Genomic DNA, 27,173 nt, shown 5'->3' with positions numbered 1-27,173 from the left:
AGGGTTTTCATCATTTTATTTATACTATTAGCTAGAGAGAAAGCATACGCATTGTATCTGTCATACAGTCAATACATGTGCATTTTTTTTCACTATAAATTCTCTACACAAGGTCATTGCCAATTGATACGATCGTTGATGGCATAGGACTTAAAATAACCAAGAGGTTTGCCATCTTGCCGAGTGGAAATGGTGAACAGGTACAAAAACTGGATCCTGAATATTGGTGCAATATTATACATGATTTAATGGTATATGCAAGTAAAAAGAGTCATGCAACTTCTTTAAAATACCTGCCAAGTTTTACTTGAGTAAAATCACAGAAGTCAGTAGTAATTATGAAAATATGTTCCTGCCATTAGGTGCTCATTATGCAATTTCAGTGCCAACTTTGCAGACTGGGTATTTCATGTTATTTAAACTGAGTGCCAGCACTGAAAGTATCCATTTCCTTTAGTGTTTTAAAACTTACCTGTCTATATAAATAAAAATCTAAGATATCTTTTTTAAAAAACTAGTGAAGGAAAAGCCACATTGCTTTTCCTTGGTATTTTTAATCAGTGCCAACAACATATGTCTCATCCTCTCACTTTTTGGCAGCTTCTATGTTTTAATCTGAAAAATCATAACAAGATTGTCAACAAAATAAAGAAGTCTTCTGTTAACTATTGTTCCCTAAAAAGAACATCACAAATCATCTGAAACTTTAAAGTTGCTACAAGGTAAATGTTTGTAACTAGTAGAAGGAATTTTCAGATATAAATATATATATAATATATATTCTGCATACAAAAGGCTCCTGTGAGACTTATCACCAAGATGCCATAATAGAGAAGGAAAGTTTCAAAGGGAACAAACCCAACACTGTAAAGTCTCTGTGAGGTGTTTACCTTTCACTTTAAGCCCTGTATTATGACAATTAAGTTCTGAAAATAACTGAAATCCAAATTCTGCATATTTAATTTCTTTCTGCTAACAGCAAGGTGGCAAACACATTTTTAAAACCTGGTTTTAGAAGATTAGGCAGAACAAAAGTAAAATATATCTTCAGGCTATAAACAGAACTGTATTTTACAATCCACCATCCTCACAATATAATGGCCTGCAGCAGTGCAGCAGAGGGATCTCAGTCTAAAGGTTGTGGGTCTGCAATAGGCATGGTATGAAGTACTTCATCTAGAAGCTGGAGGGCACGGTGTAAGTGAATTTCAATCCAGCATGGTGTCTCTTTGATGCTCTGTCTTGGGTAATCAGGTCCCCAACCTTTCACAAAACTCATCCTGAGTATGCATAAGCGGCGAAGGTCATCTACACCAATTCCAGCAGCAGCTGACAAACCTAAACAGGAGAAGTTTCAAGTAAGTATTCAGACATGTTCTTTCATCATCTGTTTAGCCATTCCTGTTTGCTTGGCTCTTGCTTCACATACAGTTCCCTCTCACCACAGTCAAGGCCAATCTGTATTTCTAGATCTTTGCTATAATGAATGCAGCAATTAATTTGCATTTCTTACAATTAAATTTTTTTCATCATTATGTAATCTTGGAAGGGTGCTGAAATATAAAACTCTAAAATAAAGCAGATGGGATGACATCCAATGTCTTATATGATACAATGCATGTAACTCTTATTTAGAAGTAAAAATACACTTATTCTTGAGGTTTGCCAAATGCTGCATTTTCAGCATAGGAATTAAGACCGACCACCTGCAGGAAGCTGGATGAACAAATGACAATACTTACATGTAATAAAATAAAAAGATGAATACAGCTGGCAAACTTCAAATCACAAGTATGGCTAAGAAAGACAAAAGTTAAACACATTTCCCCAAAATGCCTTCAGCAATTTGTAGAATAGCTGGAAAGAACCATGTGGCAATCCAGAAAACACTATGGCACATAAAGCAGCCTGAGACATGTAAGTACTTTCACTTTAAAAAGTATTAGGTACAATTTCAAGAATTTAGTAGGTAAGAAAACTCCAGCCCAGAATAACTTAAAAAAAAAAAAAAAAAAAGAGAAAAACCACTCTCGCACTCTCTTCTTCCTCTTCTCAAGAATCTTAAGTTTTCCTAAACCTAGTCAAGGACTTTGTTGCCCAGTAATCCCTATTGTTTTGAGTAACATTTTTATGAGCTTGGATCCCAAAGATTGTTTTTCAAGCTTGGGTCTAAGCAGCCAAAAGTATCCCTGTTTAAAGTGACACAGCAGACCTCGATGATCAGGACGGTATCTACATTCGATACCGTACTGATGGAAGTCTATTCAATCTAAGGTGACTGAAGGCCCACACCAAGACCTTAAACCATCTTGTCTGGGAGCTGCTTTATACTGATGACGCCGCCCTTGTTGCTCACACAGAAGCAGCCCTGCAGTGTTTAACATCCTGCTTTGCAGACGCTGCTGAGCTCTTCGGGCTGGAAATCAGCTTAAAGACAGAGGTCCTCCATCAACCTGCACCTCAGGAAGTCCCCCATCATCCCCACATCACCATTGGCCAATCAGAGCTAAAATCAGTCCAGCAGTTTAATTACCTAGGCAGCCTCATCTCCTTGGATGGCAAGATTGACGGAGAGATAGACAACAGGTTAGCAAAGGCATATAGTGCTTTTGGAAAACTCCACAAAAGAGTATGGCGTAATAAACACTTGAAGAAAAGCACCAAGATCAGTGTTTACAAAGCCATAGTGTTGTCTACTCTCTTGTATGGTTCCGAATCATGGATCATCTACCACCACCACCTGCGTCTCTTAGAACGCTTCCATCAACGCTGCCTCCGTACAATCCTAAACATCCACTGGTCAGATTTTGTGACTAATACATCTGTTCTAGAGCAAGCAGCAATCACAAGTATTGAGGCCATGTTACTGAGAACACAGCTGCGTTGGGCAGGGCACGTCTCCAGGATGAAGGACCACCGCCTCCCTAAGATCCTGCTTTATGGTGAACTTGCCACTGGCTGCCGCAACAGAGGAGCCCCGAAGAAAAGATACAAGGACTCCCTGAAACAACACCTCAGCCTTGGCCACATTGATCACCATAACTGGTCTACTCTGGCCTCCAATCGGGAGGCCTGGAGACATGCCATCTATAACGCAGCTGTCTCCTTTGAGAACGCACGCAGGATCAGCCTTGAGGAGAAAAGGCAACGCAGAAAGAACCATGTCTTGCAGAATATACCATCTAAGGAGTCTTTCTGCTGTGCCTTTTGCAATCGGATATGTCTGTCACGTATTGGCCTCATAAGCCACCAGCGTGCCTGCAACAAATGTGGATAGAGCCTTCTCAAATCTTCGTTCGCGAAGCCTAGCCATGATGATAACATGCTTTCTGTTGTATTACAACACTTCTTGCAGCCACTTCCATATCCAGCATTCCCTGAAGACTACAGAATGAAAAACGATGTGTGGAGCAGGTGCAAAGTGAATGAATACAGACTTACCACGATGCCACCCCAGCCCCACCTCATCCTAATCCTGCTACCTCATTCCAAGTCTGTTTGTACTGTTGCAGGGGCAGTGAGTGAGTGGGTGCTGTTATGAGGGAGAGCTGTATTATTTGTTTTCAGGTAAGGAAAAAAGGAAACCAAGCGGTTAATGCACTTACTAATGGCTGGGGCTATTCCACCTACTGATCCTGGTCCAGGGATGTTTCCTGCTACTGCTGCAGCTTGAGCAGCAGCAGCAGCTTGGGCTGTGGCAGCCTGCTGTTGCATCTGACGATGACACTGGCGTAAATCAAATACCTTTAAAAAAAATAAAAATATTGAACTATTTAGACTTACCAAAATCAATAAAGAAAATAATTCCTCAACTCCCATCCCCAATAATTTGGACCTCTCTGCTCTCCCAAAGCAACTTCTACAGTCTCACCATACACTTGGGTAAAAGCAAACCTTCCCTGACTAGTTTAATTCCTAACAGAAATAATCCATTAAAGCTGATTCTTAGAGACTCTTCTTATATGACATTACCTCCACTGGTAATACCAGAACCTGGCTGAACTGAGCAGGCTAAAGATCATGTGTGGAACTGACTGCAAGATCAAAGTCTGAAGGATACTACAGGCTGATAAAATCTCAACTTTTAAATCCCAGTATTCACAGAAAATAGGCTTATAAATAAAAATGGATGCCAACAAGTCCTTCTTAACTTTGTCAGACTTTATTCTTCACTGTTTTACTGAAATGTGTTAGTCTATTTAAAAGAAATACCAATAATTGACAGGTCTGAAGTTTCAGCAGCTAGGTTTCAGGTTGGCAGTATTTTATATATTTGTGATCAGGTTTGGCACTAATATATATACACAGGAACTCTGTTCTCATACTAGAAAGCTTGTACATAGAGGTTAGTGGGGTTTCTTTCACCTTCATTACACAACTTGCCTGCAAAACTGAGAATTAAAAAAAAAAAAAAATCACTGCAAACTTCACACAATTTAACTCTAATTAAAAAATGTATTTTTACAAGTGTGACTTGTCCTAAATAAGGTTTCAACTCTGGCAGAGGCACATCTAAGTAAGAACCTCCTCAAAATAATTTGTTTCCATGGAATGTTCTGTGACCTCTGGATCACTTCACATTCAGAACACTTTAACACACACTTTACACTTTTACTGCATTTATACATAACTTCCCAACTTTTCTTGTTTTGGACAGAGAAACAGATAACCTATGCTAAAGATTTTAGTAGCAATTAATTTAAATCTGTTACTTTCATAGTATCTAGATGACACTTTCAGTTTAGTCATTTTAAAAAATCATCTTTAGTGACTTGTCAAACAGAAATTTTTAGGGTTTTTTAAAGTCAAGTTATATTTATTTCAGTGTCTCATAGCTTCCCTAACATTTACAAGACCCAAATATATGCTATTTTCCCTACAATTTTCATCTAGGAACATCAAACCAACCTTTATATATGCACTTGGGTAAATCTTGTGAACTGCATCCCCTGGTGCACGCCCTGCTTCTCTATCCAGGTAGTAACTCTGAACGAAGACCGCATGGTCACTGAGGCACCTAACCCACACGTCACCTTCTCCTTTGCACTCCAACTGCACCCCTTTACCTATGTGCAACCTTAAAAAGAAAAACAGATCCAATGCACCTGTGTATACATACTATAAATCAGACCTTTGCTAAATAAACTATAAACAGTTCTCTAGCACTCCACTCATACGAGGACTTGAAATTGTAGTTATTATCTTAGGTGCAAATTAGTATATAGTTACACAAAATCTGTAAAGTATAAAACCATCTGTAATACCATCTACAGGAAATAGAATGCAGAAGCAATGATATTAGAGTTGCAACTACCACACTGAACACACAACAGTACAGAATTGGGATACTAAACACAGTCAGTTCTGTTCAGAAGTGTAAAATCCCACAAGTATTCTAGTATAGAAAGTCACTCAAGTACGTATACAAAGCCACATTTTAATGCAGAACTGTATGTTCGTTTGGATCACATTACAGCAATCTAACATTTTGATTGTCACAATGCAACATTTCCTTTTTGTTTCAAAGGAGGGGGAAAAAAAAGTTGCAAGATTGCTTCAGTTCCACAAAGTGTAGCACGTGCATGGTGAGAATAAATGAAAATCCAACTAGCTCTATCAACCTTCCTTTGCTCCTTTGACAAATCTATATATTGCAGTTATTCTCATATCATTCTCTGGTGTGAAGAACTAATATTCAGGTTGCATATATAACGGCACGAGTTGCTAATTTTATCCTTGAAGGCATAGCCTTTAAAAGCAATGAAAAGCAACATGCTACTGCGAAGCGTTGAAGGGCTTTGTCACACAGTTCACATTTTGAATGCATTACAGGAGTGGTCTAGAAAGATATACTCTGCTATAGTTAACTCAGTTCAAAGAAACATACCATACTTGTGATTTCAAAAGGGAGGCACACACTGAAGGCAAAACAAATTATCAAATACCACAGACATCTGGAGCTTTTGGGATCTGCAGAATACCTTGCTCTCTCAATGGCTTCTGTTCTATGCACATTGGAAAGCTGGCCCAGGCAAAAACGATCTCCTCCAGAAGGATCCACATATCCATCAACAGTAACAATTGGACAGCTTGAAGGGACCTTAAATGTTTCTCCGACTTGCACGTCCATTTCAAAATATGCAATTGAACACCAATAATCTGGAGCTAAAGAATATATACAATTAACTGACTGAAAGTCACAAAAACCCAACAAACCCATTCAGACAATCAATTAAGACTTCTACAACTGCATTTGTTATTCAAACTAAGAGTGCACATTCACATAAGCAAGTTCAGATAGACGAAGACATGTCTGCTAGCACAGAAAAATACTACATACTACAATGAACGTGGGTTTGACTTTTTTAATAAAGCACACATCAATGTGCAGAAGCCTGGGCAGTAAGGAGGTAATGTGTTGCTATGCCTCAAACACGGATGACCCTTCAAGTAGGCAAGTTAGAACATTATGTGCCAGGAAAGGGGAACCATACGAAGGTATAGCACCTTTCTGGAGCCAATTTTCTTGTTCAGGTCCATGGTGACCACACAACATACAGCACAAGCTCAGAACTGGGGACAAGAAGCAGGCAAGACCAATAGAGGGAGATCAAGAGCACCAAAAGACCCTCAAAGCCCCACAACCCATTTCCAGAAAGGTCCAGAAGAATGAACTGCACATGATAACTAATTTACATGAAGAGCGAGAAACCTAATCCCAGGGTGGGAAAAACTCACCTATAAGAAGGTACCCCCACAGAACCCAGGTGGTGCCCCCAGGACCCTGGACACCCTGTTGGCTGGACTGATGTTGGACTCAGGACTGGTAATCCCCTTTCCTCTCTTTTCTGATCTCCCTTTCATTTTTCTTGTTTTTCCTCCCTCTTTATTTTTATTCTATTATTATCATTGCCATCATTATCATCATCATTATTAAGGGGTAAAATATATACCAATTTCCATGTGGAGTGCATAGTTTACTAATAAAACTTTGTGAGCTTCTTTTTGGACCCTTTTGGCTTTTGCCATTCTTTTTTGACCACAGGCATCTACAAATCTTGCGTGCTCCCTTCCATTTAGGAGTGGGATGCAACACAATGCCAAAGTTTTTTGTAGATCTCACAAATCTTTGTACAGTTTATAATTCCAGTTCGATTTTGTAAGCCATCTGCATATTCCTGCACTTTATGACTATAGGTTTAGCATAAAGAAGTAATACATATATGCCTATTCGTGGCTAGGCTAGCAGCAACTAACTTTGAAACAGATCTGGTTTAAGATATGAGTAACTACTTCCTATCCTAGGTGAAGTCAGTTTTCTCTATTCTCCCTGCAAAGTAAACCAGATTTGCAAAGTAGGGCAATGGGAGAAAAAACATTAAAGATGACATAGTGATCTTGTCTGCACACAAAGTCAGGTACGGGATAAAACAAGTATTAAGCAAGGGAGCAGAACAAAATGGCATGCTTTATTAGCCAAGTGGTGCCTTTTAACTTATACTATTTAAAAAACTGGCTACAAAAAAAAGATGGTAGTTGGAAGAAGCTACCATGTCTACCTGGTCTTCAGTAAAGCCTTTGATACTGTCTCCCACAGCATTCTCCTGGAAAAGCTGGCAGCCCATGACTTGGCAGGTGCACTCTTCGCTGGATTAAAAACTGGATGGATGGCCAGGCCCAAAGAGTGGTGGTCAATGGTGCCACATGCAGTTGGCATATGGTCACTAGTGGGGTTCCCCAAGGCTCAGTATTGGGATGCCTTGTTTAATATCTTTACTGATGATCTGGACAAGGGAATCAAGTGCATCCTCAGTAAGTTTGCAGATAACACTAAGTTGGGTGGGAGTGTTGATCTGCTGGAGGTAGGAAGGCTCTGCAGAGGGATCTGAACAGGCTGTGTCCAGTTCTGGGCCCCTCACTTCAAGGACATTGAGGCACTGGAATGTGTCCAGAGAAGGGCAATGGAGCTGGTGAAGGGTCTAGAGAGTAAGTCTGATGAGGAGTGGCTGAGAGAGCTGGAGTTGTTTAGCCTGGAGAAAAGGAGGCTCAGGGGGACCTTATTGCTCTCTACAACTGCCTGAAAGGTCATTGTAGCAAGGTGGGGGTCAGTCTCTTCTCCCAGGTAACAAGTGATAGGACAAGAGGAAACAGCCTTAAGTTGCACCAGGGGAGGTTTAGATTGGATATTAGGAAAAATTTATTCACCGAAAGGCTAGTTAAGCATTGGAATGGGCTGTCCAGGAAGGTGGTAAAGTCAGCATCCCTGAAAATGTTCAAGAAGCAACTGGACATGCTTAGTGCAGTAGGACCTAAACACAACAGCCTGGTAAGCCAACAGGAAGAAGAGCTCTTCCTGTGCTGTAAGCAGTACTCATTCATTACAAACAGCAGCACCCAACAGTACACCTATTTGCCTTAGAAAACTGTTCTGGTTTTATTAGAAAAAAATAAACAAAGGTGTCTGAATTCCTTTAAGTTTTTTATCTTCAAATAAATACTCATGTCTCTGAGGACTGAATAGGATGAAATCAATAGGGTGAAAGAGACATACTAAATAATGTAAAATACAATTCAGCTACAGTTAAGTTCAGTCAGCAATTCTCAACATTTTTATTTTTGGTACAGATTTAGTCAGTAGCCAATGAGTAAACAAGTTAAACTTTTAGGCTTTTCAACTATGCAGATCTCCCTATGTAGGCAACAGCTTTGCTGTTGTTAAAAACAGAATATAACCTTGCACCTACAACAGAGCTAGCCTGTACCACAAGACAAGACCTCCTTGATTCCATGAACTGTTACCATTAATGAAGACTCTTGGAAAGAGCAAGCTTCTACGCAAAGGTCCAACGAGGAACTTCAGCACCAAAATGCTAAGGAGGACAATACCTATCTTTCAGGGCATCTGGTTGTAATGAGGGACTAGATTATGGATCCAAGAGAGCTTTGGCATGACCTAAGCTCTATGATGTTTCTAAGCAGGCAAAAAGTACAACTATAGGCACCCTGCAAAGTTTAGGATCAAGGACATTCAGAGTTCTGATACCTCCAGGGTAGGCACCAGCTCAGTGTGGATTTGAGGGTTGCAATCTTTGATTTAGGCATCTCAATTAAATTCAGTTCACAGCCTATGTCACCATTCCAAGATATGTCCAAATTCAAAACAAGACTTAATCACAAAATGCTTCCTCTCCTTTTGAATATATATCTCACAAATTTCAGAGTACTTGATACAACAAACTAATCAGACTCAAAAGAGAGAGTTATTAGCTTCCACAATAGACCATTACATGTTAGATTTTACTCACCAGGATGATTTGATATTGGAGGCTGGAATGCAAGTTCATTGTGAACTGGCCCTTTAAAAGAAAACATGCCATTTGTTTTACATGAGGAAAAATAATGTTTTCTTTCTTAACTTGTTTTCCTATAACAAAAGACTTGTGAGGATGCCAGATGTTATAAATCCCAGTAATTTCTAAGTCAATCGGCCAAATCTGACAGGGGATAAAAATGCCCACAGAAGAATTACACTCTTAGAGGTTTCCTAAAAATTCAGAAGTTGAGTAAAGAGCTCCATTAGTATCCCAGGAGGAAAGGCTGCATGCTGCTCAAGCCAGACCCAGCTCCAGGAGAGAAACCAGATATAGCATCAAGATGTAAGGGAAATAGGACTTCACGTCTGCCCCCAAGTTGTACAAGGAGAGAATCAGTGTATAGAGGAATGTGATATATCTGTCAGAAACCACACTTCATTAGTTTCATCAATCATAGAACAAGTTGCCCAGCATGCTGTGGGCTTGACCATAAGAAACACTCACTGAAGATGGAAAGAAGACCTAGAGAACTCATTTTCTAAGAAAAAAAATACAATGAATACAGTCTTGATATCAGTCAGTTTAGTCTCTCAACTTTTATGAACTAGGTCCCTTACAGGCAACAGAGAACAAGGAGGAAAGACTTAAACATAGTAAGAGCAGCTTTTGCAACAAGATGTCAAAACAAGCACATTGGTAGGTGTCAAAACATGTGACTTTCTAAAGTGAGAAATGGCAGTAGCCACGAAAAGCTTTATGTAGTATCACCAGCCAGTTACAAATATGAATTATGGAAAGATACATGCACTGAGGAACATTTATAGAGTATCTACAACACCACTCAAGTTTTTTTTACATCCTGGTATTTCTGACAAACTAGAGGACAGATAAAGTGGGATCCTAAAAGAACAAAATAACGAAACCTAATAACTGTATCTAAACCACAATTTTTTTGATAGAGACAAGCTGAAAAATCACTCTAATATTGTCACAGTATATTCTCCCCTCTGCTAACCACAACTGCTGCAAACAGGTGATGTGGTTAAGTACTATATTAGAAAACAAAGAACTGTTCTAGCTTTTTGACACAAAATTTAGAAAAACTTTAATTTGGGTGGGTTTTTTCCCTACTATACTCTTATAATATGTATACTGTGCTAGAAACTTACACTATCAGTTCGATCACTTTTTTTCCTTCCCATCTCCTGTACCTTAAAACAAGAGATTGTCGTCCTATTTCATAGATGAAAAAAATTGTCAAGTTTGTGTGACGAATGTACTCATGAATCAGACTGTGGCAAGACCAGTTTATTGACAAGTACTTTACTGCACGAGCTTTCACAAAGTTCTTTTAAACCACTTGGTGTACATGGATACACATCTTCCAAGGCTTAGTATGACTTCAAAATTTCTAGAAAATAAAAATGGCCAAGACCTTCCAAGTTTTAAAAGAAAAATATGCAAACAACACATTCTGAATCAACTTCCTTTTCTGCAAAGGAAATATTTAGTACAGGATTGTAAAGCCTTAAAAACAGAGATTTAGAAAGGAAATGCTAATTTTGTTAGGTATAGTAAGACATATATAATATAGATGTTATCACTATAGCTACCTGAATTTCTAATCTCTGCTGCTTTAACAAAGTCCATTAGGCCCTTATACTTAACTGTCAGAAAATACTAAACACAGTAATGGTAGCTCTGTAATATATATATAAAAAAAAAGGATTTGAGGGTAAACTAATCACAAGTGAACCCCCACCATTCAACAAAACTGAAAATGAAGTCATCTGGAAATCTGTGCTACTTACAGTAATGCCCAGGATGCATAGGTGGATGATGTTGAAGATGGCCGTTCTGGTGGTGAGGTATGGTAGGTGTGTAGGCTGCCGTCCGACTTCCAGTCCAAGTTGTAGTACTATCTAGAAAAAGAAAGGAGTGGTTGGTTTTTAAGGGCTTTTTTTCCCACATCTCACTTCTAATCCTTTATTTCTCCTGACATTTGGCAACTGGTTTTAGAAAACTAAGAAGAGTGCACATATGTATATACTCACTGTGATGGTAAGTAGCTGTCTGAGCTGTAAACCCATTCTGCTGAGTTCCTGGCTGAGGCCCTGAAGCAATCTGTAAGAGTCCATCACTATGGCTACCTGTCAATATACTGGTAGGTTGACCTGGTAAAAGAACACACTACCTATTCATGAACGTTCCAAAATTTTAATTAAGAAGAGCTCAGCACTACTGGGCACGAAAATACACCCAACTAAGGGCACTGCAATACACAGTTCCTACAAGTCTGGTTTCAGTATTTTTTTTCCCACCCACCAAAGTGTCTTAGGAAACTTGAAGCAAGATGCTTTGCAGCAGCTAATTTTGACTCTGACACCCTTAATATTTTAAGAGTAGAAGTATGCAGAGAACTCTGTTTATCAAGCGCATCTCTGTTTTGTTCACATCTCATTTTTCAGTTTGAAAGGAAAGAAGACGTTACAGTTCTACTGAATAACATAGCTGGGCTAGATTTGATATGAATCCAAACAGGTCAGCAGCAGGTCCAATAAGTTGCTTATTTTCAGCATGTTATAACTACTGTTCCCTAAGGAGAACATTCACTTACATTTGTGTTCCTCCAAAACATACTGAACAATATTTTATTTTTATAAACAGTTCTTGAATAGAGCTGCATATATCACTGGACTCCTTCCTGAGAAAGCTGTTGGGCTTTTTTCCTCCCAAATAAGTATTTCAAGAATTATCTAAGTTTTAAAGTAAAACTACAGATATTTTAGAACAGGTTAACAGAATTTGATTTTAAAAGGCTTCAGCTCAGCCATTAACACTAAACTGATGAGCAGTTTCACAAGTACACTTGCACTCTCAAACTGATGTGGGCTAGCAGAATTTAATAAATTGAGAACTTGAACTAAAACCTAAAAATGAGCTTTTTTTCTTGTCCACTTGGCTCCAACAATTATAACACTGATGAGAAGTTATTGACAACTGTTGTGCAAAGGCAATACAATTAAACTGCTGGAGACAAACACAGACATATCTCAAATTGGCAAAACCATCATTAGTTTTAGCAAAGAAGTTGTCAGCTAAAACTAAAGAACATTATCAAAACACCATGCCACCATAATTCCAATTTGATAACATGAAATACATTATAGTCATGCATCTTTGATAATGAAGTGACAATGAGTATGTGAAACCTCTCCAAACTTCATGGTTTCCCTACATTAGGGCTGCAGGACACTGCACACATAATGCTTTACTGTCCTGCTGGAGTGAAGTGTGAGGTTTGGTGTTGGTAAACCAGACTCTTCCACTTGTACCAAATACACACAAAAAAGTAATAAAAACTTCAATGCAGCACTTCCATGGACTCATGAAAATATTAATTAGGGTTGTCACTTTGGTAGTACAATGGGCCATTTTAAAAATAATCAAGTTCAAACTGGAAGATTCATTTTGTCAGCTGTGGAACACTAAAGAATTGCTTTACAACATCTCAATACTGCTACCTTACAGTATATCTGTTTGTTATCCTGCTTGCTGTTGCAATAAAATAATAAAACTCTTCAATTTCTACAGTAATTATTCAAATAATAGCCATAATTTTTTGTTAGCGGTCAATTGTTTTAACATTGTGTCACTGAACCTTTGGCATATCCAAGAGAGTCTTGTAATACTCATGTAGTGTCAGTCTCATTGAAAAAAGACTGGGTCACCAGGAAAAGTTACTCAAATTATGCTCCAAGTTAAAACCTTATATTAACACTTACAAGACTGCCTAGATCATATTGCCACACGCTTTTACCAGTGTAGTGTAGCAGCAGCACAGTTCCAATGCAAGATCTACTTTGCCAAAAATCAGTGGCTATCTTTGAGCTTTCACATTTTCAGTTTAGTATTTCATATATTCTTGATGATCTTACTTGTTGAAGCCACAGGAATGTTGGGAAAATTAGTGGTGCTGGTAGTGCTAGCCTCAGTAGGAACTAACATGGCTGGGGTGCTATAAGGCTCTGTAGATGCCCTGTTACTTGGTGGATGCTGGATGGTTTGGACTGAATGACCTTCAGCAGAAGACAATGACGGCTGCCCCTCGTAGTCGTGAACGTATTCGTCTTTCACCAACATGCTTGATGGAGCTGTGAAGAATCAAACAGTTTAACATGCAAAGCAAATCTATTTTCAGGATTTAACTACAAATTGCACTACTACTTTCAAGCAATAATGCCGTTAAAACTAGCAGAGGGGGAGAATTTAATCTAGATAAACATTGCTAAAGCACTCCACTAAATTACACTTCAAGACAACAGCGAGAAATTTTGAAACATAACTGAATAGAAAAGCAAACTGTTTATTTTGCTTACTGCTATCAAACAAGCAGTTTAGTCCCACAGTAGTAAACTTCAATAGCATTTTGTTTTCTAGTCCATCACTGTGTGATTGGACACAGTTAACAAAAGGGAAAAACATTCTTTTTGTCAAGCACCTAAATATATGTTAATGTAGTAGTTAACAAACCAATTCCTAGGATACAAATAAGAACACAAATAAAGCTCCTATGAAAAAGATAATTCATGAACACAGCACATAAAAAACTTCATGTATCCCTTAAGTAATTTTAAGTAACTCCCATTCACATTGACTAGAAACATCAAATTCACATTCAAAGACAAGATAACGCTACTCTATATTTAACAATGTAGCCACTAATTCAGAATTTTCCATATACGGTGTAAGGAAACTACTACCATTGCCACTACAAGAATTTATTTCTAAATATCCTATTGAGCATCTTCAAATAACACTCTTACACTACATTAGCTCCCATGCTCATTTTTAAAGCAGTCTTTAATATATTAAAATCTGACAGTAATTTTTTTGTTTCCTGCTGCAAAAACAGTAGCATGATGTGGTGGGTTGACCCTGGCTGAATGTCAAGTACCCACCAAAACCACTCTCTCACTCCCCTCTGCAACAGAGGAGAGAAAATATAATAAAGGGTTCATGAGTTGAGATAAGGACAGGGAGAGATCACTCACTGATTACCATCACAGGCAAAACAGACTCGAAGTGGGGATATTAATTAAATTTATTACTAACAGGATCAGAGCAGGATAATGAGAAGTAAAAAAAATGTTAAAAACACCTTCCCCCACACCTCTCACTCCTTCTCAGTGGTGCAGGGAGACGGGGAATAGGGGTTATAGTCAGTTCATCACAGGTTGTTTCTGCTGCTGCTCAGGGAGAGAAGTCCTTCCCCTGCTCCAGCATGGAGTCCCTCCCATGGGAGACAGTCCTCCATGAACAACTCCAGCGTGAGTCCATCCCACAGGCAATAGTTCTTCACAAACTGCTGCCACATGGGTCACTTCTCCATGGGGTGCAGTCCTTCAGGAACAAGCTGCTCCAGTGTGGGTCCCCCACAGGGCAACAAGTCCTACCAGGAAAACCTGCTCCAGTGTGAGCTCCTCTCTCCATGGGTCAGCAGGTCCCTGCCAGGACCCTACTCCAACACGGGCCTCCCACGGGGTCACAGCCTCCTTTGGGCATCCACCTGCTCCAGTGTGGGTCTCCTCCATGGGCTGCAGGTGGATCTCTGCACCCCCATGGTCCTCCATGGGCTGCAGGGGGACAGCCTGCTTCACCATGGTCTGCACCACGGGCTGCAGGGGAACCTCAGCTCCGGAGCCTGGAGCACCTCCTGCCCCTCCTTCTGCACTGACCTTGGTGTCTGCAGAGTTGTTCACATTTTCTCACTCCGCTCTTCTCTGGTTGCAATTTTCATCTACTCAATAACTTTTTTTTCTTCTTAAATATGTTATCACAGAGGCATTACTATCATTCCTGATTGGCTCAGCCTTGGCCAGCAGCAGGTCCATCCTGGAGCCAGCTGGCATTGGCTCTGCAGGACATGGAGGAAGCTTCTAGCAGCTTCTCAGAGAAGCCACCCCTGTAGCCCCCCTGCTAGCAAAACCTGGCCATACAAAACCAAAACACATGACAAGGAAATACTTATGTATTTAACTGCTGGCTAGTAAGCTTTGATTCTGTACAAAAGGATCATTTTTCAGAAGACACAGGTAAATTAGCAGAGATGAGCACACAAAATAAAGCTTGTGAAGTTAAGTTTGTTGGATGGTTTGGGGTGTTTTTTAAGTCATTTTTGCTAAAACTATTGGATTACCCAAATTTCTTTCTCCATGAATTTCTTCTGGAAGAAAAAAAAATTCAGTTTTGAAATAAAGCAGTTACCAGCTGCACAGTCTCACAATTTCTGAATAATGTTCATTGGAGATTTAATGTCCAATTTCTCTCAAGTTTCAGGGACAACAAGAATATTAAACTCCTTCATTCAATTGCATATTAATTACAGAATTTCTACTATTTTCTTGTTAAACTACTTATTACATTATAAGCATCTATTATTCTCAATTTGATTAATTAGCATATCATACAGGTGCACACGGTTTTGGGTGTCTGGGTTTTTTTATTAATTAGCAGCATTCAACAGTGAGGTGAGGTTTTTGTTTTTCTTTTTTTGTGGGGCTTATAAGTTGCAAGCAATGAAAACAGAACATACCAACAAACTGAGCTGAAGCCTCAATTTAAAGAATTTATCATGCCTCTTATACACTACTTAGCTGGTTTTCCAAAACAAATGCATTTTCATCTGCTGTCTATATTCCCTCCCAAGGAGATACATAGGAATAAACTGTGTACATACTGAAGAGTTTAACACAGTCTGTGCCCATAGAAACGCAATAGTAAATAGAACTACTTACCAGAACTCTGTAGTGTCAGTCCCGAGAGATCTTTAAAAAGGAGAAAAAGAAAATGGGGCATAGAAAATTATATTCAGCAATCTTCAACAACATTTGAACATTAAGTTTATAAAGTTTACAAATTAGTACTACAGACTCTACATATTATAGCCCCTTTATCACAACACAAATCTCAATGCTAAGTTATTCCTAGGATATGCATTAACTGCAAGAACTGTGTGCAAAGCCAACAGAAAAGGCTTAAATAAAAGCCACAAATTGTTCTTTCAAATTTGGAATAAAGGTAAAAGAATAATTCCATTAAGAAGATGGACAAGAGCACATGAGAGTAATTTATAATTAGATCATTAAAAGCTAATGTTTCTAATTTAGGTTCATATTTTCTACGCTCAAAAGGAAAACATTTAACATTTTATTCCCACTGTTCCATTTTAAATCAAGAGTCTACTTACCAATGCCAGGTGAGACTACACGCTCATAATGGTAAGGATTTACACAGACACTGTCACATTTTAAGTCAAAAGCATACTGACAATATTTAACATGCTTGAGTTCATTTTTATGAAGATCAGGCCATCTCCAAAGACGAGCATAAATCACATGAGGGAATCCCTTGCGACCAGCCACCTAAAAAGTTAGACACAGAAGTTGATTGGGAAAATAGCAAGACATGCCATTTTACTTAGTGAGGAGTAAAGCTGGAAGAGGACAAACAACAACACAAGGTCATCAAAATATGGAGAAAAAAGGGTGATGTACAGTTTAGCCAAGTTCTGTACTCAACAAATTTCTATTGAGGTTTTGCTACAGTTAAATCAACACTGATTCTTAAGAAAAAAATACTAGATCCAAAATGGCAGAAGCAGAATTTGTGCTTAATGTAGTATGTATGGTCACCTTCCCCACCATGGATGACTAAGGAGCTTTGCCCCAGAAGAGGAATGAGGTCCCAAGCTACACTATAAGGAATTTACAAGTAGAAGAATGCCAATCTATTATAATAAAAAAAAATAAAAAAACCCACTTCTAGGGTAGACAGAAAGCTAGTCAGCAAACATGGTATCTGTCCTGGAACAAGGAAATTGCAACCCAAGCTATACAGGTACTGAGTACTGATGATATAAAGCTAACATAAATCCTCAGTGCAGACTCCTTGGAGTACCTTCTTAGCAAGGGATCATAGGTCTGTCTTTATACTTCTGACCAACATAGGGCTAACAGAAGCTTGTAGTGAAAATACCAGGATAAATAGCCAAATTTGTTACATGACCCTGCTTTTTACTGCCACACACACACTCATTGAGAATGGTTGATCCAATGCCTTCTGCTCCTTTTGGGAAAAAAAAAATAAATCAACTACTACAACAGTCCAGAACTCCAGCCACAAAACATGCCTACAAATGGGGGCAAGGCTAAATGCAAGAGAAGAGCTACTCTTCCTCAACACTCTAGGATCCTGTGTCACTCGCTTTTGCTCCAGCTTCACTAGGAGGAAAACATCTGATTTTCACTTGTACTAACCTGAAGCCTCCCATCCAGCGTTCTCTGTATTGTAACACACTTGCTAGGATGAGCTCCATTTGTGGTTATAGCTGTAATCAAAGAATCCAATTCATCTTTTTTCTCCTTTAGCTTTTTAACTAAACTTTCAATTGCGCGTTTTGCAAAAGTTTCACTCTCTCCACCTTGTCGATGGCACATCAAGCTGTGAACAATGCTCAGACAAGCATCATTACTTGTTGGCGTGTTAGTAATAGACATATTGTCCATTTGTCACAGCTTTTTCTTTCAGATCAAATGTCAGTTTTGGGGGCTGTTATGATTTTCAAGCTGATGAACAAGAGATGATCCAAGTTAAGTGTTAGATGTACTGTCTCTTGGTAAAACCTAGGAGGAAAAAATATCTACATTAGAATTGTTTTTAACAAATTGCAGATCATGTTTCTAAGGAAGTCTATGGCTTTGTGCTTCTTTTATTTTCAAGCTAAGAGCGGGATATTAAAAGCACATGACAAAACTGCATTTCTTGTCCCACGATAGCTAAAACATGCTTAAGATTTATTTTGCCCTAGTAACAATATTTATTTAAATATTATAGTTTGTATACATGTACACATAGTATGTACATACAGAAAGGTAGGGATCATTAAATGAATCAGGAAAAGGAGAACTATGACAATGATTTCCTATGTTTTTACTGGCAGGATTAAACCAAGTGAAAATACTGACTGGGAATCAAGTGGCATTGATTTAAACAAAATTTGAATAGTGAAGAAGCATGAATACACACCAGAATCATCTGTCATCTTCATTTAATAATCTTGTTCAAATAGTTCAGCTATGTTCTGACCTCCGACTAATTCTATTTCTCTTTGCTAATCAGAAAGGCAAAAATTGTACCTGGCCATTAACTTAATACATGTTTATGTAAATTTGTATTGTGTATATCTTTAGATATGAAAATCCCAACTGGCACATTTGTCTTTATTTAGCAGAATCAGTTTCTTCTGGATCAAGACAAATCGACTGAAGTCACGAATAAAGCACTTCCAAATTGTCTCAAACAGAACTGCCTTAATTACACTAAATATAAGCTCAGGACCAAGTCCCTCCTAAACACACTTGGCCTTTAAACTCCATTTGTTAAGAACCTGCAGCAGTTTCTAGTCATGGAGTTGTTCTCAAAGCCAGCAGACATGATCTTTTTGAAGTTTCCTTTTATCTGCAAATTATAAGAGCTAGCCTGATTTTCTTGATTCTGAATGAGCCAATTACTACACTTTATCTTGCTTTATCCAGAAACATAGGACAGCAGGTTTGTGCAGTCACAGAAAAGGAGTCTGATGTAGACAAAAAGCTGCTCTGGTTCTTCAAGCAGCTCTGGCTTCAGGTAGTCATTCACTAACACCATTCTATGAACTATGTGGTCTGACTTTCTTAAGAAACTGGCAGCAAATATATAAGTGATTTTACTACATTTACATTTTCTGAGCAAGCTTAAAATATAAGCCTTTCTGAAACTACTATGCTATTCTCAGCAATGTAAATAAAATATATTTGATTTCAATAGTTAAAAGGTTTGTTCACATTATCTGAGGAACACATCCAGTCAAAGACCTGTTACTGCACTGGAATTTTCCATGTTATTAGAAGTACAGCAGTAGCAGCTATTTTTTGGAAACAAATGCGTTGCACAAAAATAAGAGTGGGATGTTAATTTAGAATCATCACACAAATTACAGTGTTAACACATGGCTTCCCTCCTTGTAAAAGGAATATTGCAGCACAAATCCAGCACAATTATAAAAGGAAACAAACTCTTCCCTATTTAATATTTTCTCCAATTGCGACTTGAATACATCACACTGGTATACTTGGGAAAAAACAGAGCGCAAATCCTTCCCCCCTCTGTTTTCAATACTTTCCTTTTGTAAAGATGCTTCTGGACCTAATTACTCCCAAAGGAAAACAATTACCTATAAGTTTGAGTAAGATCATTTTACCTAGTTATTAAAGTTTCTCCCTCAATGCTAACTTTTTTAGTGCTTCAACTCAATAACCCTCTTTTAAAAGTCAAGCTTAACCTGCCAGTCATTGTCCATGGACACATTTGCATAAATCTCAAAGCTTACCAGCTGAAACAAAATAGAGCATCATTTTCCTTAAATATAAAACAGCATCCCAGATAGATATACATAATTAATCACAAATAAGTGATTTGATAAAGCTATTAGCTAAAAGGGTTTTAAATAAGGAGATGCTTAAAATTAGACATGCAGCTCTTTTACATCCCTAAAACCATGAATGAGAATTTTGATGGCTGACTTTCAGAAAGCTAAGATCAAGTAAACAAATTCTTATTTCAGTGTAATGATCTTCAGAAACATTGAGTCATCCCTCAACTGCCACTGCAGCATAGAAAAGAGACAGTGCTTGTAGTGAAGCTCTCAGATTCATCCACCAAGGAACAAAAAGGTATTTTTCTCCCTTTTGCTATAGTGTGATGCAAGCAGAACAGGAAAAAAAAATGGACAAGCTAAGGTAAAATGCTAACAAGTAACAAAGTTATAGAGGAGTACTTGATTATGTTTGGACTCTATTATCTTAAAGATCTTTTCCAACCTTAACGATTCTATAATTCTATGTTATAGAAAGTAATTTGTTTCAATAACTAAATATTAACAGGTATATTATAAAACAAGTGAACAATAATTAGCGTTCTGCAATACTCTAAGTATTGGAACAAGAATAAGAGCCTCTGAAGAGGAGATAAATATGTAAGACAAAAGAAGATTGCCAGGTAATTAAAAACACCTTTGGTGATCTGTAGCAAACACACTATTATCTCAGAGAACCGATAAGTAACCATTAACTGAAACTCTTCCTTCAAGACTGATGCAAACTTGAACAAACACCATAATTCTTCCATACATCCTACATAGAACGTGCAATGAAATTCAAAGCATGAAGCAGCTGTCTAAAATTAAAAATGCAACACTGGTGCCACATGCCTCATTTTCCTGTCTGTGGATAATTCTGCCAGAAATGATTACCTGAACATTATAAATAGTTTCTAAAAACACAGGCCCCTATATTAGTATGTTACTTCATATAATTAAAATCAAATATATTCTTGACTTATCTATGTGGAAATAACATTACTGAGCTCTCACACTAATGCCCTCATTGTACTTACATTTATCTCATGGGCAGGAATGTAAAATAAGCATCATACTGACTCAAACTACTCCACTGTTCTTAGATCAACTGCTACATTCTCTCTCTCTCAAAACAGTGATAATTTTACTAGCATGACTAGAAAACTGAGAGCAGGTTTAATGGTCAGCATCTTCTGCAAAAGCGAGCTCAGAGCTCCAGAAGAGCATTCCTGGTTGTGGAAGCAAGGTGCTCCTGATCAACTAGGAAAAAACTGAGCAAAGTACAAAAAGCAGATGAGGGGATGATCAATGCATTTATGGAACAGAAAATTAATATTCCACCTTGTTTGCCAGCATCTCTTCAGCTGCACCAGCAAGAAGCAGTTGCTAAGCTGGCATGACTTAAGAACAAGTGCTTTTACAAGCCAAAAACCATGGGTAACAAAAACAGCATGAGCCATAGCTTCCAAATATCCGCAGCAACTCTTCAGGCAGCATATTGTGTATTTAATAGATATGATCATTTGGAAGGCCTCACACAAGGCCTGGGAGTTGCTGAGGTATATTTCAGTTTGAAATTCTTCATAAAAAAAGCATGCAGAGGCATACAGATGTAGGTAGATGCATACAGATGTAGGGAGACACACGGATAGTGTGAAGAAGATACAAGGGGTTTAGAAAAAGAAAAAAGCTTTTTTTGGCTTTTTATGGTTAGAAAAAACACATGGACTTGATTTCCTTACTTTTATAGAGGTATTGCTACAGTCATACAGAAGCTCCACTGAGGCATAAGGGCAGGAGCTGCTAAAAAACTACAAATACCTCACCTAAACCCACATTAATGTACCCTAGTCATTCAGCCAAGCAAGTTCTGAAGCTTATCTGAAAAATCCTTTCCTCCAAATAACTCCCATTTCCAATACTCTAATCCAGTTGAAATTTGCTGAGAAGTTACAAATCTAGATTTCTTAAAAAACTTGTATCCTTTTCTACATATTAAGAATAACCTTAAATGAATACTTGTCACACAAGTTGCTTATCTTCCCCCTCCCACAAAAGCCACACTTTGTAATTTGAGGAGAATGATCAACCCCAACCAAGAAAAGGAAACAATATGCTTACGCAGACAAACCAGGCTGTTATGGATGGAGTTGGAAGTCAGGGACGTAACCCAAAGGAATATGATCCAGGCAATCAGCAATCCAACATCTTGGGCAAGACAGTTAATCCAGGCCTGACGATAAACCCTACTGTAAATGAATAGGGTAGTGTAAGCCAATCACAGCTGCAGAGGGATCAAATTCACCAAGAAACTAAGTCTAGAAATGTGACAGTCCAAATAGCACTGGATAATTACTTTAAGATATGGGCAAAAAGCCAACACTCCCTCCATGTCACTTTCTTAGCATATATTTTATTCTTTAACTTTCTACAGCAAACTAAATATTTTCCAGATGAAACAACTTTATACCCTTGGAGACTTCACTGTTTGCAGGACAAAGTATATTAGAAGTAGTGACTAGGAGTGATCAAGTAACACTTTGTTTTAAAAACTAAGATGCTAAGAATTGTGAAGGGCTGTATTTAAAGAAAAAAAAGTTACAAAATATTGTACAGCCTTGGCACAACTGGAAAAATAGTTCCTGCAGGTGTCAGGGCAGCACTGGCCCTTTGGAAAGCTTTTGATGGAGAAAGGGAAGCAGTCTTGCAGATCAGCTCAGAAAAGAGGTTCCAGTGCTGAAGGTCCAGAGGTGCCAGTGGGGAAGGCTGATAAGATAAACACGGCAAATGGGGGAGGCAGGGGAATGCGCAGCATACACTGACACACCAGAAGCAAATGAAGAATGCAAGATGGATTTGCAACCACATGCACAAGACGACTGAAATAAATCATTGTGATGGAAATCCAACCAGACTGTGAAAATAAAAAAAATAAAGAGATTTTATATATTCTAAGTATCAGGTGACACATTCAGGGCTCAGGAAGCAAGGTGGAGAGAGATTTGCCTTTTTTTTTGTACAAACCAATCAGACAACAGTCTTGTATCACCTTAGAGCATTTCAAATGATCATCAATACATAATCATTGTAGGCCCCTTCCAACTGAACTACTCTATTCTAAATAATATGAACGCAGATTTTTAGCAGCAGTTATGCAAAAATGCTCTATGATACATGTAAATACATAAGCCTGAGAATTTTTAGTACCGGTATATCCGTGTAAAGGCTGGTTTTACAAACATGTACAGGGATGATAAAGACGGTAACGTAAGGCAAGGGTGTCTGACAGCATTCACCAGGTACAACACAGCATTTCTATCTATGCTATTAATTTTAAGATAAGTTGGCCATTATCCATTGTAACATACTGTAGAAAGGTCTAAGCAAGTCAGCAAATTTGCCAGCAAAATATTCTTTGTGATAAGCCATGACTTAAGTGAATATTACCACTATGGTCTAAAAAAGCTTCCAATAAAGAAAATAAAACCATGTATATTGCAGTAAAAAAGACAGATCACAGGCAGATCAAGGCCTATGGTGTCATATGGATGTCAAAGGGAATGATGTACAGCCCACAGTTCTGAGGAGTCGTATACTGGGGTGGGGAGGGAAATGAGTTAATGCAAAAAATACCCTAATGACCAAAAACTTATTTCCAAGTTGCAAACATGAACGCAATTTTTTGAAAATATATTTAAGAAAAAATAAAAATTGTTTGCTTGAACCTGCCACTGATATTCTGGAACATGATTTACTAGTAACAGCCATCCCAGACACAGATTTCCAGCATTTTGATACTAGGCAGTAATACGATGCTAATGAAATGGCTAATTAGAAAAGCGTACAAATTGACATCTTGCTAGAACATTTCACACAAATAAAGGACAAGCAAGGCTCCTACCTCCAAAATTAGACAAACACAAAGATGTCAGAAAATCAGCATATACGTTTGATAGCTTTTAACCACCAAAACATTACTACAGAGTTTTGCTGTTTAATAATGCAGTGGTAGAAGTTTTATGATAAAGAAAAATCCATAAACCAATAAAACAAAAGGCAGCTCATGATTTGATGAAGATATGAATTAATTATTAAACTGCAGATATGTTCCAGCATATTAGACTATTATCTACTTGCCCAAAGAGTGAACAGGAGCAAAATGTTTGCAGACATAAGAACAATTAGCATTAAAGAGCAAGAGAGAATACTAAGAAAGTACTACACTCCCACTGTTCTGTACAGTAAGAGCTAACATTCCCCAGAATACTATTTTTGTGTATCTGAATCATAAGTATCAGTTCTGCTCATCTCTCTGTCAGTAGTTACAAAAATTTAAGACACATGACAGCATAAAAGGAACTGGAAAAGAGCTTTAAGACAACTCTGAGTGTCAACTCTTTCATCTTAACATAAATTCATGGTTAAAAAGGAGGAGCAATCATTTCTTTTTGGAAGAAACTGATCTGATGTAGCTGCCCAAGTGCAGCTCTCGGCATCTTTACTCCTCTCAGCTTCCACCTGTACACTTCAACTGCTTTCAAAAGCACTTTACAAATGCAACAGACTAATCCTAATAAATGAAGTAAACATTTCTGCAGGACACAATGAAAAAGGTAGAGCTACTATGCTGATGTGACTATGTACGCACACATTTTAAATCCTAGAAAGTTTCATTTTTCATTTTGGTTCTACTTCCCTCTCTCTACATTTTTATTTTTGAGAAGGCATACAGCTGAAAACAACTCTTTTCAATACAGGCTTTTGTATGGTCAGAGAAGGAAGACCACTGTATGTTACACCATGACAGTGGGAAGGGCAGTAAACTCCTCTACAACTGGATCTATTTCCACAACACAGATCTAGGCACCTCAAACTACCTCACTTCTGAGAGAGCACCCCTGGTGTCCCACTGAGCAAGAGGTCATCCCCCCCTCGTTGTTGTTGAGGATGAAAACCTGGAAATGGCAGGAGACACCACATTCAGAAAGCAGAAGGTGGTAGAAATCCTTGCCGTAGAATGACATGGCAAATCTGAATTCTTCTTCAGAAGATCCTGCAAGATCTTATCATAGAATCATAGAATCAGCCAGGTTGGAAAGGACCTCTGAGATCATCAAGTCCAATCCTCGATCTACTACCACCGTGGTTACTAGACCATGGCACTAAGTGCCACATCCAGTCTCATCTTAAAAACCTCCAGGGATGGAGAATCTACCACTTCCCTGGGCAGCCCATTCCAATGCCTGATTACCCTCTCTGTAAAGAATTTCTTCCTAATATCCAACCTAAACCTCCCCTGGCAGAGCTTAAGACCATGCCCTCTTGTCTTACTGATAGTTGCCTGAGAGAAGAGACCAACCCCCACCAGGCTACAACCTCCTATTTGTGATTCATCTTGCAGAAGGCTTTTTTCAACAAGGACAAATAATAATTTGTCAGAACCTCACAAACAGAGGAAACAATTGTGGCTACATCAAGCAACAAAAGGAAGAATCAAACCTTGCTCAGGCAGCAGTGTGGTTTTTCACTTGTACATAATGTTTTGATACCCTAGCAATAGGTGTATTAGATAACATCTTTATTGTAATCTGCACAGGGATAATGCTCTCTGCATTTGTTCAAGCTTAAAAAAAAAATTACCTCTGGGCAAAGCAATCATGGAAAATTCCAGCCTCAACCAAAAGTAGAGTTTTTCACAAGGTTAACAACATAAAAAAAGAGTCCTAAAATTCCAGCAGGACCTTAACAACAGCACAGCAAAGACTGCTCCTCACCAGGATCCCCAATCTGCTCTCAGCACACCTTTGTTCTCCACTAAATCTGTTGATTCCTCTCAAAACTCACATCCCTATTGTATTAGCTGTGCCTGAATGCATTATGTAAAGAGCCATCTACCTAAAAAAGGAATTCTAATCAGTTTGAGACACTGCTTTTCTTTAGGCTTCAGCTCTTTGAAATAAAAGTTTCTATATCAATATTAAACATTCATGTTTATGCAACAAGCAAATCAAAAGAGGTTCATGAATGCAAAGTGAGAAGAAACTCCTTCTAGTCCAAATCCAACCAAGAAAAATAAGAGGAGGGACAGGACAAGATGCCTACTTATTATGACCCTGGAGTACAAAACCACATTTAGCTTTATAGGGCAGTATAGCTATTTCAACAACCTTGCATGGAATTACCTACATTACTGAACAAAGTAACAACAGTACAAGAGCCAGAACTCATTCTTGCCTGTTGACAGTGGCACACTATTATTAATCAAGATAATTTGAGAAGTGGTGGTAAAAGACACCACAATCCTACTCCAACCGTACATGTTTGAGAAGAACAATTGGCTTGCAGTAGCGCAATTTGGGCTTTAAGTAATAACACACCTAACCCACAACTAGATTACCCCACAAATTAACCTGTCTTCGGTGGTAAAACATATAAGGTTCAACTATGCAGCAAGTCACAAACCTCACATAAACACCACACTCCCAGAAATGGGGATAGGAAGGAAGAACTGTAAAGAAGGAAAAATCTTAATTAACGTCCCTTGTTCAGAGCAACCCCGCGCTGTCTGAAAATGAGCTAAGAGCACCGTTATATGTTACTGCAAATAAAATGGTAAATTTCAAAGAACTGAATGTGAAGCGGCTCACATAAAACCACCCAGGGCGTTTTTCCAGCGTGCAGGAGAGCACCGAAGAGAGCGGTCGGCACGAACGGCAGCGCAGGGAAGTTTAACTGGGAACAGGCCGGCTGGAGAGCCTTTACTAGGATTTTAAAAAATAATACTAAAAGTTTTGGGACGGAGGGATCATACTTTTTACTCGTTCAGGAAAAGCGGTGAAGGTGGGGAAGGAGCCGGGGAGGGGAAGCCAGGAAAGCGGGACAGAGGAGAAGCCCTCGGGCGGCGGGTGGGGGGAGCCGCTGTCCTAGCTCCCCGGAGCAGGAGCCGGCACGCCCCCAGCGCGGCGGAGCGGCAGGGCGCGGAGCGGCAGGGCGCGGCGCGGCCCGGCCCTGCGGCGCCCGAGGCAGCGGGCGATAGGAGAGGGCGCGCTACGGGCGGCCTCAGCGGGCAGGTGGGCGAGAGCCGAGAGCGGATGTTACCTGGGCCGCGGCGGAGTGGCCGCTCTCCGGGCGCGGCCTGCGGCTGTGGTAAGGGGTGGCAACGACGGCGGGGGTAAGCCTCCTCTCGCCTCAGCCGGCCCCGGAGCGGGCCAGGCCTCCGCCCTCCCACCCTCAGGCCGGCGGCGCGGAGGAGGGTGGACCTGGACGTCCAGTGCCGGCCGCTGTCGCCTTGTTACCACAGCTCCGGCAGCTCACGCTCGCGGTCGTCGCCGCCACGTTTGGACGCAACCGCGCATGCGCGATATCCGGGTAACAACACCCCCGTCGCCGCCACAGCCTAGCGC

General features: G+C 39.2%; 1 protein-coding gene across 4 annotated transcripts; it reads right to left on the bottom strand.

Annotated features, from left to right (window-relative positions):
• On the bottom strand, positions 1-27,173 carry LOC135404407 (mothers against decapentaplegic homolog 4-like). Of its 4 annotated transcripts, XM_064639127.1 has the most exons (13): positions 26,869-27,173; positions 21,892-22,019; positions 17,633-17,998; positions 16,564-16,738; positions 16,112-16,141; positions 13,253-13,468; positions 11,369-11,488; positions 11,126-11,236; positions 9,306-9,356; positions 5,982-6,165; positions 4,909-5,077; positions 3,606-3,744; positions 1-1,338 (listed from the first exon to the last, which is right to left on the bottom strand). In XM_064639127.1, exons 3-13 carry the CDS (start codon positions 17,879-17,881, stop codon positions 1,127-1,129), a joined length of 1,656 nt encoding a protein of 551 aa, XP_064495197.1. In that variant the 5' UTR covers positions 17,882-17,998; positions 21,892-22,019; positions 26,869-27,173; the 3' UTR covers positions 1-1,126. The 4 variants fall into 4 exon arrangements, with proteins under 4 accessions (XP_064495197.1, XP_064495199.1, XP_064495200.1 ...); XM_064639129.1 differs by lacking the exon at positions 21,892-22,019; XM_064639130.1 differs by lacking the exon at positions 11,369-11,488 and having other exon boundaries at positions 26,869-27,169.

The sequence above is a fragment of the Pseudopipra pipra genome, chromosome W (assembly GCF_036250125.1).
Source record: "Pseudopipra pipra isolate bDixPip1 chromosome W, bDixPip1.hap1, whole genome shotgun sequence".
Lineage (NCBI taxonomy): Eukaryota > Metazoa > Chordata > Aves > Passeriformes > Pipridae > Pseudopipra > Pseudopipra pipra.
Note: the sequence above shows the minus strand (reverse complement) of the source record. Positions and strands in the feature narration are given on the sequence as shown.